The 12,601-nt window shown below is 48.1% G+C and overlaps 4 protein-coding genes across 4 annotated transcripts; 1 reads left to right on the forward strand and 3 right to left on the reverse strand.

Moving 5' to 3' along the window:
• Positions 1-84: 84 nt before the first annotated feature.
• On the forward strand, positions 85-4,484 carry RhiXN_01174 (Rgp1 domain protein; the record flags this gene model as incomplete). The annotated part of the gene is made up of 7 exons (XM_043320993.1): positions 85-1,567; positions 1,623-1,793; positions 1,848-1,970; positions 2,017-2,244; positions 2,299-2,432; positions 2,485-2,956; positions 4,201-4,484. 7 exons carry the CDS (start codon positions 85-87, stop codon positions 4,482-4,484), a joined length of 2,895 nt encoding a protein of 964 aa, XP_043180005.1.
• A 1,233-nt stretch (positions 4,485-5,717) lies between these two features.
• Positions 5,718-7,017, reverse strand: RhiXN_01175 (pyridoxamine 5'-phosphate oxidase family protein; the record flags this gene model as incomplete). The annotated part of the gene is made up of 8 exons (XM_043320994.1): positions 5,718-5,941; positions 5,993-6,124; positions 6,175-6,292; positions 6,350-6,459; positions 6,515-6,564; positions 6,626-6,701; positions 6,746-6,891; positions 6,977-7,017. 8 exons carry the CDS (start codon positions 7,015-7,017, stop codon positions 5,718-5,720), a joined length of 897 nt encoding a protein of 298 aa, XP_043180006.1.
• Positions 7,018-8,696: 1,679 nt separating this feature from the next.
• RhiXN_01176 (uncharacterized protein) lies at positions 8,697-10,321 on the reverse strand (the record flags this gene model as incomplete). The annotated part of the gene is made up of 4 exons (XM_043320995.1): positions 8,697-9,677; positions 9,731-9,894; positions 9,944-10,010; positions 10,064-10,321. The coding sequence occupies 4 exons, from the start codon at positions 10,319-10,321 to the stop codon at positions 8,697-8,699; spliced, it is 1,470 nt and encodes a 489-aa protein (XP_043180007.1).
• Positions 10,322-11,185: 864 nt separating this feature from the next.
• On the reverse strand, positions 11,186-12,276 carry RhiXN_01177 (uncharacterized protein; the record flags this gene model as incomplete). Its single annotated transcript, XM_043320996.1, has 3 exons — positions 11,186-11,506; positions 12,002-12,094; positions 12,148-12,276. The coding sequence occupies 3 exons, from the start codon at positions 12,274-12,276 to the stop codon at positions 11,186-11,188; spliced, it is 543 nt and encodes a 180-aa protein (XP_043180008.1).
• Between the last annotated feature and the right edge of the window lie 325 nt (positions 12,277-12,601).

A 12,601-nucleotide genomic window follows, 5' to 3' on the forward strand; every position in this document is an offset into this window, starting at 1 on the left:
TCGTGGATGACGCAAGGTAATCGAGGCGCTTGAGGCCAAATCACGTGGCAAATTGCATCTTGTATTTTACCACCGAATGCCAGTATGGACGACGATGGGGGCGACGTGCGGGTCTATGTCGAACCCGGGGCATCCCACTACCATGCTGGAGAAATAGCTACGTTTACAATCAGCTTCACCAATACCCGGACTGTCCCAACTCAGACACCTCAGACCATTCGCCCGCTCATTGCTCGTAGGAAATCCGAAGATCAAATAAATGCATATGGCCGCACTAGGGGACACAGAAAGGCTTTCAGCTCGGTCAGCGAGGCGAGGATGGCTAGGCCCCCCACCAGCCCTGGAATTCGTCGAGTCACACCCCCTCCAGTTGCTAAATATACACCATTGACTTCCTCGTCGCTATCTCAGCCAACCGTCACTAGGAAGGGTCTTATTGGCGTAAAGAAACAATCCAATGGCACAGTTTCGTCAGTTATCGCGGCTCCTGGGCGTTCACTTAGCATCACAATTGCTCCCCGTAATGGCGAGGATGGTTCATTGGCCATAAATGGTAATGGAACACCTACAACTCCGATACATCGAGGCAGGTTTCTTCACACCGGTCTTGTTTTTATTATCATTCTTACTGATTCTCTAGCTTCTCCTCGAGCCACTCGCACCAAGAACGGAATTCCACTATCTCATCCCCATGCTCGCAAACAATCCGCAGCCCTGGACGGCGCATTCCCGGTAGTCTCGTCTCATCTCCATCGCATACCACCCACAACGCCTTCCACCGCCTCCTTCTCGTCGAGCCTTGCGCCCATCACAGAGTCCACCTCGCTCGATACAATAGCAACTCCAGACACACCCCTCAAACGAACACCCGACGTATCCGGCTCATCCACTCCGTACCCTGATAGCCCTTGCACACCATCCCCAGACGACAACTCGGCACTCATCCTTCTCGCACATGCCCAAGTTACCGGGACCCTCACCCTCGAACCGCCCTCGGCCGCCTTGGCCGCCAGTTGGCGCGTCGCAGAGCTAGGCTCCGGTCGACGCGTTGTGGGCGGGGGACGCATGGGAATCGGAGTCGCCCCTCGCCCACGAGCAGCATCCGGTGTCGGCGCATGGCTGGGCATGTCCGAATCCAGGAATGGGCCGAGCGTCCGCGCCGCGTTAGGGTTGGGCGGACTCGCGTCGGCCGACTCGAGCACGGCTTCTCTGGCGAGTGCTCCCCCCGACTCGCCTCCGAGTCGACCGTTCAGAAAAGGACACCAACGGGCGACGTCGATGGCTAGTTATATTCCGGGGATGTCGAGTATTTCGGCGTTGTTGAGTCCGTTTGGGGATGATACTGCCGTGGGAGCTGGTGGTAGCCGGCCTAGTAGTCGGGCGAGTGGCCGAGCAAGTGATGCGCTTGGTCCTGGGACTTTGGTACTACCAACTGGAGGCGGAGCGGGGGCCATGGATATGATGGGATCGCTAGGCACGGTGGAACAGGGTGTATTTCCAGTACTGGAATCCCAGCCCAGCGTCCTGGCTGTGGACTTGACGTTGAAGCCAGGAGAGACTCGGAAGTGTGAGTTTTGACCTTTGTAATTTTCTTTCTTCGTTTTCTAATCCATCTTTCATAGATACTTACTCTGTGTCACTCCCCGCGGCACTTCCACCGTCTTTCAGAGGGAAATACTTTCGTTTGACTTATTTTCTTGTCATTGGAACGACCAGACCAGACTCGGAAGCTGATGCTGGCCAGTTGCGGCGGGTCATTCGTGTGCCAATACGGATGTATAATCACGTTGCAGGTATGTTTGTATATTCGAATATTTATACCGAATTATCAATACAACGTCATCCAGTTGGCCAAATACCAAGATCATATGATTTGATGTGGCCGCTTGCCAGAAGGCGGGATGGAGCCATGCTTGTCGGAAGTGTCGAAGACAACAAGGCGTCACTGGCAGGTTTCGAGAAAGGTGCTCGTAAGTATCTCGATATTTCCCTCGAACCATACTAACCAAACGCTAGCCCACCCAGCGCCAAACCGATCTTTAGCAGACAAGATAAGACTGACAAGGTCGGAACTCGAGTCGTATGCACGTAAACTATTGGTCGAATCGAGTCCCAACACTCTCGCTGCCGAACTGAGCAAAATGCGACTCTCGCCGGGCGGGATGCGGAATGATGACGATATCGAGGGCGCGAACATGAGCTGTCGAGATGCGGTGGAAGTTGTGACAAGGCATTCCAAGAAAGGTCCGTTCAAGATACTCACCTGGTCAGGAGTGTTTATTGAAATTGGGCTATTAGTATCATATGATATTGCCAAAGATGGAAAAACTGTCGCGATTATCACTTTTGTCAAAGCATCCTATCGGTTGGGCGAAACCATACTTGGTGCAATCGAGTTCAATAACCCTAACATGGATGGACAAGTTCTCAAGGTATGTTCGGCGCTCGTACGTTCTAGTCGAATGCTAACAATATCCTGCACAGTACTCGGCAACACTCGAATCAACCGAATCGTTCCCACTCCATACCCCTGCTCCTCAAACCCGAAAGCACGCAGAACACCATGTAGCATATGCATCGGGTGCCCAAAGGGCTGCGTTTTCGCTTGACATTCCATCAGACGGTACACCCACATTTGTCCTTCGCACGGGCGAATCGGCTGGACGAGGGACTATCGAAGGTGGCTTGCAGTGGCGAGTGCGTATGGCCTTGGTGGTATGTATGGCTCCCGCCGGACGGGTGCGATATCTCGAGCCAGACGGGCCAGGAAACGACTGGGGCGAAGCGTGGAAAGCATCTGGCGATCCCGCTCCTCTGGGACCTGTGGACCCGAAAGTGCCTCCGGCTACCACAGAAGGATGGGGCTCGTTCTTCCGAGGCTGGACTGGGGACGAGGAGCCCGCGAACCAAGAGTCTGATGAGGGATGGACAAGACTTAGGCCCGAGACTATCGAGTGTGAGTTGCCGATTGCGGTGTTTCCGGGTAGTACTGCGTATCAGCCCAGCGGGTTTGATACGTGGGCCTAGCTGTATATGTAGTATGATTGTTGCTCTTTCGTTGGGTGGGACTTTTTTGTGGTATTCGTGTCGAGATGCTGGTTTGTATTGTAGTTCTGTTAAGTTGAATTGACGCTATGGTTGAAGACTCGCTATGAAAATCGGCATTTATTATTCAGCAAGTCAAAAGTGTAGCACAAGGGGACAAGCTTCATATTTGTTTCGTCTAGGAATGGTATTATTAACCGAATTAAGCGCTCGGTAGAAGTAGTCTCGTCCAACACTCCTCATATTTTATTAGCTTATATCAAACGCATTTTGAAGACTATGCACACGTCTCTATGGCAAACACAAGGTCAAACTCTTGAATCAATGACGCATATATGCTCCACTTCAAGAGTATAGAACCAACTATGAATCAAAAGTTAGTTCATGCCATGGAAAAACGAATTCATTGTTGGCACCGAAACATACAGTCGCATACCACCGCGCCCAAAAATCAGATCACCGCTTCACAAACGCTACTGCGACCTAAATCTACATACCATCCCCAATGCAAACCATTTGGTGCATCGTACCTAAACCGACCTAACGAAAAAAGGGCCGGATCTACGCAGTGGTAGCCAGTTTGCACTGACTACACCCGCGTAAATCGGGCCCTTTTTTGTTATTAGGTCACACTCAAGTTGGATATACTGCACCTGGTTACTTGTCCTTCGGCTCCAGGGCCTTCAGATCTTGAGACCTCGAGGACGCCAGACAGAGCTAGAGTCAGAGCTAGAGCCAGCGTGCCGCCAGAGCCAGAGATTACCCAGAGAGTCCAAGTGCCAGATATCCAAGGAGCCAAAGAGAGTCGAGTAGCCACAGATAACCGGTACGTCCCAGGTCGGAGTCCAGAGAGGTCCAGACACAAGAAACGTCCAAAGCACAACGAGTGCGAATACAAATAAAAGTGAACATCCGACTCTTTTTGTACTTTGTGTTTCAACTTTTTTTGTATTTTATGTTTTGTATTAATCCAAAGCCCAGACCAAGAGCCAAGTCCAAAATCTATCGCAAATCGAAAAACCCCCCAGAAAGATAAAAGAAAGATAGAAAAGATTCAAAAAGATATAACATATAACATATAAAGAGAGGACAAAAAAAAGGGGGTATAGCGCAGCCAGATCTCTCTGGCTGCACACTCCACTCATTGCGCACCAGCCAACCCGGACCCTACGGTGCTGTTCATGCTCAGGCTGCTCTACTACCACACTCGTTCCTCTCGCCGCTGCTCAACACCACTTGTGTCAGACTCGAAACGCGGTCGACAGTCACTATCACAGCTACTTATAGCCCGTCCGAGCTCTGCGTCCACTACCGCTATTGCCAATTGGCCACCCACACCCCCCTCCTCCTTCATCTTCCTTCCGAACACCTTGACACCATGCGTCACACCTCAGCAAACGGCTAATCGTACACGCTGCTTACAGTCTGTCCGCGCTTGAGCCCTGCCTTCATATGAGTCGGCGCCAATTGGCCACCGCTCGCTGTGTTTGTTTTTATGCTGTTGAGCCAGGTGCGCATAGGCTCGATGGCTAGTGTGTAGGTAGTTGTCATTGTGAGTGTGGATATGTTGGAAGATGTGAGAGTGTGTGAAGGCGAGAGAGATGTAGATAACGTGGCCAGGGCAAGGCGTCGACCCAAGGGAAGAAGGAGGATATATACTCGGACGCGACGGATGCAGAGCTTGGCCGGGGTGCTAGCGCGTACTGGTTACCGATCAACTAGGGGGTGGAAGTATAGGGGTGTATAGGGGTAAGGCGAATATATGCGAGTAGAATATAGTGAACTAACCGGAGGCAAATGCTGAGCTGGAGATGCGGAATAGTTGACGCCGGAGTGCGGATGCTATAACTGGTGGTCTATTTCCCCCTTCGTTTAGCGTGCCATCCGTCACCTGCATCATATTTTATTAGATCATCAGGCTTTTTGTGCGATACCTTCTTGATTGAGCATGGTTTGCGGCTCTGTTGTTCGCAATCTCTTTACATTTGAGGCTGTAATCCGGAATCCGGAGCCTGAGGAGGACCACAAGCCAAGACTTATGCGTATAGGCTTATAAGATTGCGTAACCGTGACTGTGGGCAGTCATCTACATTGTAATGCGTACTGCCCTCTCGTTCGCACGCTTATAGTTCATTTTATCCCACCCTCCTTTCCTCCTCATTCTACAGAGTTTCTCTCTTGCTATCTTTCATCTCTCACCTCCGACCCGCCTTAGAGGTCCTCCTTTCTCACACCACCACTCTTCCTTACCATCAGGGATAGCCACCCGACCTGCGAGTCATGCTTGCGTCTCGGCTCCCCACGCTCATCCGGGCGCTACGCGCCGGATCCCCCATCTCTTCTGGTTCCTGACGGCCAAGACCTTTCGATGTGCTTATCCCCTACCATTGATATATTCCATCACCTCTTTCTATTCTACCGATACGATGGCCCGCAACAGAGCCTAAACCCCAACTTTAGATATATACAGCCTTTTAGGTAGAGGTATCTGAGTATTTTTGCCAAGTAATGAGCGCTCCGTGCGGTAACCCATGAGCCTATCTTTACATCGCATACCTCACAGGACATCAAATTTAATGTATTTATACGAACCATCTTTCAATGTAAATAGAAGCATAACGCAATGGTCACAAACTACTTATAAATCTACTAATGTCATCCCTTTAATGGATTTACCTATAGACTCCTGTCCAACTTCGTGATAGCGTGAATCCTATAGCAATCCCCACAATCAATCCAGGACCGCCAATTACTTCGGCGATCTGGCACGCCTTGTCAGCTAGCTTGATCGCAAAGTTTCTGTGACTTATATCTTGGTGAAATAGCTTTTGGTCCTCTTCTACAGCTTCGGGTGGTAATCCGGCTAGTTTACGTGAATAAACCATGGCAGGTAGTCCTATATATGGTACGTCAGAGTTATCTTAAGGGGACATATAAATAAGTTTACCGTCAATAGAACGGATATTATGCTTGCTCCAATAGTCTTTTATTCCTTTCGGTGTGTGATCATCTTTGGAAGGGTCAGATTCAGAAGGAATGAAGTCAAAGTGAGAAAGCGTCGATGTTGCCTCAAACTCCTCTATTCACATCTCATCATTAGTTCTATAATATTTAAGAATGAAACACTACTTGACCCGCCTCGGTTGTTTGCAAAGTAACGATCAGCTTCTTCAAGTGGTGCCGCGATTCTCTGCAATAGAGTGCGTTCTCCGGCAGGCTCGTAAAGTGGAACCGAGTAACCGCAAGACTAGGGAAATTTTCTATAAGGCTTCACGGAAACGCTCGAGAGATTTGTATTGCCTACAGATCCAACTTTATGAACATTGACCACTACGGCAGCCCGAGAGCCAACGATTCTTTCTTCGGGAGGTATAAGTTCGTTGTATCGTGGCGAGCCGAGTTCGTGAACTTGACCTAGCACTGGATTGTTAGCTAACATCAATTCAAGGGGGCTGCATCAAATTCCGACCAGTTCCAAAAAGACGAACGATCCGAGGTGGCCCATCAAAAGCGTTGAATCTGTAGACAGCGTCCGCTAGTATCTTTTGGTCAATCTATACACTGACATGTAGTTACTTACAGCACCGTAATTCGTTGGTTCTCCCGGAGGTGTGAAGCAGTCTCCACGCCTACGAATGAAAGATGTGCCCTCAGCTCTGCAACATGATTTGAACCGTACCATCAAAACAAGTCTACTTACCTGAGCCGGTCAAGTCTTGCCAAAAGAACGTTTTGTTGTCTATGATCTTGAAAGTTCCCAGTACACCCTTGGGTGAGATGTTGATGTGCCCGTTCGCACTGAGCGGTGCCGTTGCTACCCAGAAGCATCTCTGTTCCTGGATCCACCTAAGAGAGACACAAGTTTGAGCGTGATTCATTTGGTCTTCAAATACAACGATAAGATTTGACGACGTCGTCGTGTTTGACTCACGGTATCAAATTATCAGGTATAACATCGAAGAATTTACCCATAGTGCAAGTGTGCTCGTAATCGAAAGGATAGATGAAGCGGTATCAACTGGAGGTATATATATATCCAGCTTATATAGGGCATATCTTCAAATGGGCGCCACGCGGGATGCAATGTTAGGACACATGTTCAAAGACCTATCTCCGGAACAATTAGTCATGTGGAGGTTGCTGTCATTACTAAGAGCTTAATATTAGGATCTCTTGGCGAAGAATACTGAAATATATATCCCATGACTTGACCAAATTGCGCTCAGCTCAGGACCACACCGACACGTGCTAGATCTATCTCAGGCTTAATCATAGATACGACATATAGTTTGGAAGGTTGATTTATCACATTGAATTAGGTAAAATAGACACATATGCCTTATTTGATGAGTATATGCGCGCATCCACTGGTAACATTTCAGCCTTAATTATCCGGTGGCCGAAGCACCCAAATGAGCCAGACAGCACACGGCGCTTACATAGGCAATATTATCATTTCTTCTTGCTGGGATCGGATGAAATACAGCGGTGATTTTATCCGTCTAGATGGTTAACGTTAATTATTCCACGCCACGCCGAGTCACATTCACTGCACAATTCGAATATAGGGACCCCAGCGACTCCTTTCGGTTTGGAGCAGATCAAATGTGAGACTCGCATGGAAATTGATATTAGATTCTTACTACAACCAGATAAACAAATACTGCAGTCAAACATTGCAGTGAAATGACCAGAGGTGGTTTTAGAACTACTTTGGGTATGTGCAAATTTATGGGTCAGCGTGAAGCGGAGGCAGGTTTGTTCTATAATTAGTTTCTATTCGATCTTTATCCTACTGGACCATACACACACGTACCATATATGAAGTACTCTCCGATGGTCTTTATGATTATACCTTGTACTTTTGATGACACTAACTACATTATGACCCAAAAAACTGTAAGTTTATCTTTAGTATATTTTTCCTAGCGAGCAAATGGTCATTTGACAGGATTTTAAGTGTGCGGCTCAACTGCAAATGTTCAAAGTCCAAATTCTTCGTTGGGCTTGCGTCCGGGCGATATTTTAAGTAGCCACAAATATAAATGCCTCATTCAGGACGATCTGGGAGTGGAACGGTACATAACGGGCAGAAATGACCTCGTATAGACATGCTTCATGTCAGACAACGGATCCCCAGATCCCGAGGAAGCTACACTGCCACCTCTGGGGAATGCCCAGGATTTGATTAAAATGACCAATTACTGTGTGGAGCGGCTCCGTGAACCGCATGCTATTTATCTTGTATGAAGCTAACCAATAGTTGGACACCAGCCCGTCACTTCACTGACCCAGTTTGAAAACACTCGCCATAAATGAGCGCAACCTTAAAGTAAATGTTACGGCCCTTGGGCAAGTAACAAGTTTAAACCCTCACGCGTAGTACATCCATAGAGCATTGGCCGGTTGATACACATGAATCTTTTAAATTATTCCCAATGTATATTTCCTCTGCTGCTCAAAAGTACTATATATTGAGTCTATTGAATAACTTATGAGCATACATGAGTAAACGATTATAAGGAGAGACCTGGAGTGCTCAGGACCTCCAATCTCTAGATCCGAAATGTACGCTGAGATTTACCCGGTCAGCGAGCCCTTGGGAGATTTTCGAGTCCCTGTATAGATACCTAGTGTTAAAGCTCAAAAAACTACAGATTAATCATTTCAGACTCCCAGTCATCCATTTTCCTTGTCAACGGTGGAAGGTTCCGTATTTCAACCCAATCGTTGCTCGAAAGCGCTCCGCAGTTCTTGCGTTTGGGAAGCACAACCCACCAAGGTGCGAATTCCGATGTCCAGCTGTGCCAATCGTGGGTAGGTGGCGAGCGTGCTGGCTCTGTTCTGTACCTCAATGATTCCGGTGAGTCGTCCGTTTGGGGTTCCGGAAGTGGGTCAGATTGGCGTGCAGTTTCGACGCTGGTAATCCATTTGGCGAAATCCGGCCGCTCGGGTATATCAAGAGATGTATAATAGGTTGAGCGACTTGATTGTGCCGGTTCGACAGAGCCGGAATGTAGTGAATCACCGCGGATCGAAAAAGATATTGACGCACGAGAGTAAGCGTCACGGAAGTTTAGTATATCGCATGACTCTGCCTCGGAATCATCAGATAGATTATTGTAAGTGTCGACTTCATCAGTATAGCTTTCCTCGATTGCATTTGCGGGTAGGCGAGTAGGGTTTGAAGAAGTCTCTTGTATCGATGGATGGTCCACGCTGTGGTCTGAAGAGCGAGCGATCATCAACCGGGTTGAGATTGGAGTTGTGGGATGTCCATGGGATGCGGAATCTTCCAGTTGATCTGTTCTGGATGGTGCTTCCTTCCAGGCATCCATGAGGGCATGATAAATGATGGAGAGGTCAGAAAAGAGCTCCCTGGTTATCGGGAGTACCTCTCCAGGGATGTCCATATGACTTTCGATTTTCGGTACTGCGTTCAAAATTACCGCGTACGGGTGAACATGGGAGCAAAGCACAGGAAAGTTGGGATATGGGGGATAGTGCAAATCGCGAACTGGGTGGCCAGTCGTAGTGGTTTGCCACTGACGGCGAACGATAGGGACCTTCTCGGTATTCAACAGGAGTGGAACAAATCTATACGAATAACCTGATAACCTGGCGGGAAACCACTACTCCAGGATTCAACAAGTTAGCCCAATAGTTCAAGTAATTTAGCACGTACATCGGGGCTGCGAAAATCAGGCCATGGACCATCTATAGATTCCCTTCTCCGTTCGTCTATGAGAGTAAGTATCTTACCCTTAATTCGACGAACATCCTCCTCGATGGGGATAAGAACCCAACCACTCGGCGTGGCGTCAAAGGAACAATGAATGTCGGATCTCACTAGCAAGTGGATGAGGAACAGGGAGATTAATTCAAACAAGATGCTTACGAAAGAGATTGAACCAACGACTGTTTGGATTTATCTTGCGACCTAGGGCGTATTGAAGGCGGGCCAACTTGGACCGCCAGGTCAGCTATTTTGGAATTGAAAACGAGAAAATACCAGTACCTGCGATGCTTTAGTTTCATTGGCTATCAAACAGGCTATTATGATAGCAATACTAGGTGCTGTTTCACCCGTAATTAAACAGCGTCGTCCATGGAGTGAAACGCTCTCTACCGCATTGTACTCTTCCGCCCGTACCGTTGCGTTATTCACCGAGTGCGCATGCCGCCACCAGTCGACAGATAGATCTTCTATACCTGGATCTGAGTCTACAATGTCGTCATCGGTTATGCGAATTGGCGTCTCAGTTGTATCAGTCATGGTTGATTTGGAAGCACGGAGCGCGCCGCGTATGTAAGCTTGGCGCCTAATTATAAGTAGGTCACCCTTGAACCACAACGGTTGTGCAAACAAGTAGTGCATCGCGTGTGAGCACCTTGAGTCCACAATAATTCTCTATCCAGTTTTTCTAAGAAGCTTTAATCCATTTTAACTATAGTACTTGCGCCGATATGCTGGGCTGTATTTTATTCTTGTTAGACTGGATCTACATTATGGTTGGAGCCTTTGTTATGGATGTCAGCGACTGTTCAATAGCAACTAGGTTTAGATGATTGTACATATACGAATCTTTCGGCCAATCATGATGGGTGCCTTGCTTAACAATTATTGGGAGATATAATAGGTCGCTTGGCATTTCAGCGCAAGAGTTATTTCTCATCTCTGATTTATCTGATAGTTATTAGCCAAACTGGGCAATTGGTAGAAGCAGCCCCCGTGTCTTTGATGTTTTATTGGTGGTTTAAGACAGACCTGCTTCGAATGCTATGTACATGTTTTTATGATAACATAATGTAAGTCTCTTGAAATATAGATGCATGTATGCGCCGTTTCAAGAGGGCGGTACTAACCATGAATCGCAACTTGCACACCATGAAATAATAAACTCAGTGTTGGGAGCTGGAACATGTACTAGCGTACTACCAAATCTCGACATCAGGCCACAACTCCACAAAAGTTGCCTCAGCTTGAAGCCAAACACCGTCTTCAATGGGGGCCTTTTAGCGCAAGATTCCTAAGTAAGATGACCTAACGAAAAAAAGGGCCGGATCTACGCAGTGGTAGTCAGTGAAAACTGACTACAACCGCGTAAATCCGGCCCTTTTTTTCTTATCAGTGTCAAGCTCAAGTTGGACATACTGCACCTGGTTCGTCCGATACTACCTGTCCTTCGGTTCCAGGGCCTTTGGATCTTGAGGTCTCGAATCCCAGAGATAAAACCAGAACCAGAGAGTCGCCAAAGTCAGAGAGCCACCAGAACCAGAGAATCGCCAGAGTGCCAGAGTGCCAGAATGCCAGAGTTTCAGATAGCCAAGGAGCCCAAGAGAGTCGAGTAGCCACAGATACCCAGTGCACCCCAAATACAAGTCCAAAGAGGTCGATAGTATAGCCAAGTTGGGTATCCAGGTCTTCATGTCCCAATGTCTTCATGTCGAATCCGGATTCCTATGGATCTCTGCGAACAAGCGGTTAGTCTCAGCAAACAAGTCCGAGTCCACAAACATCAGCGTGCTAGACAGACATAGGAAATGTCCAGAGTACAACGAGTGCGAATACAAATACAAGTAAACATCCGAGTCTTTTTTTGTACTTTATGTTTTCGACTTTTTTTGTGGTTTTGTGGTTTTGTGTCAGTCCGAAGCCAAGGCAGAGATCCAAGTCCAGAGTCCATCATAGATCGGAACGAGAAATGAGAGAAAAATAGATAAAAGATAAAAAGAAATGAAGAAAAGATAAAAAAAAAAAAAAAAAAAGATAGGGGTATGGCACAGCCAGAGAGATCTGGCTGCGCCCACTCATCGCGAGTCAGCCCGCGCCGGACTCTACCGTAATGCCTACGCTCAGGCTGTTCTACCACCACACACGCTCCTCTCGCCGCTGCTCAACACCACTTGTGTCAAACTCCGAATGCGGTCGACAGTCACTATCATAGCTACTTACAGCTCGTCCGAGCTCTGCCTCTACTACCTCTATCGCTACTGCCAATTGGCCACCTACATCCCCCTTCCCCTTCCTCGTCTTTCCAGACAGCTGCTTGATACCGTCCGTCACATCTCAGCAAACAGTTGATCGCATACGTTGCTTACAGTCTGTCCGCGCTTGAACCCTGCCTTCATACGAGTCGGCGCCAATTGGCCACCGCTCGCTGTGTTTGTTTTTATGCTGTTGAGCCAGGTGCGCATGGGCTCGATTGCTAGTGTGTGGATAGTTGTCATTGTGAATGTGAATATGTTGGAAGATGTGAGAGCGTATGAGAGCGAGAGATGCAGATAACGTGGCCAGGGCAAGGAGTCGACCCAAGGGGAGGGGACAGGAATATATATACTCGGACGTGACGGATGCAGAGCTCGGCCGGGATGTTAGCGCGGACTGGCTAGAGATGGAGTAGGGGGTAGAAGTATAGGGGTGTATAGGGGTAAGGTGAATATATGCGAGTAGAATATAGTGAACTGGCCGGAGGCAAATGCGGAGCCGGAGATACGGAATAGTTGACGCCGGAGTGTGGATGCTATAACTGATTATCTAGCTTGTCCCTTCGTC

The sequence above is a fragment of the Rhizoctonia solani genome, chromosome 4, assembly GCF_016906535.1.
Source record: "Rhizoctonia solani chromosome 4, complete sequence".
In the NCBI taxonomy this organism is placed as follows: domain Eukaryota; kingdom Fungi; phylum Basidiomycota; class Agaricomycetes; order Cantharellales; family Ceratobasidiaceae; genus Rhizoctonia; species Rhizoctonia solani.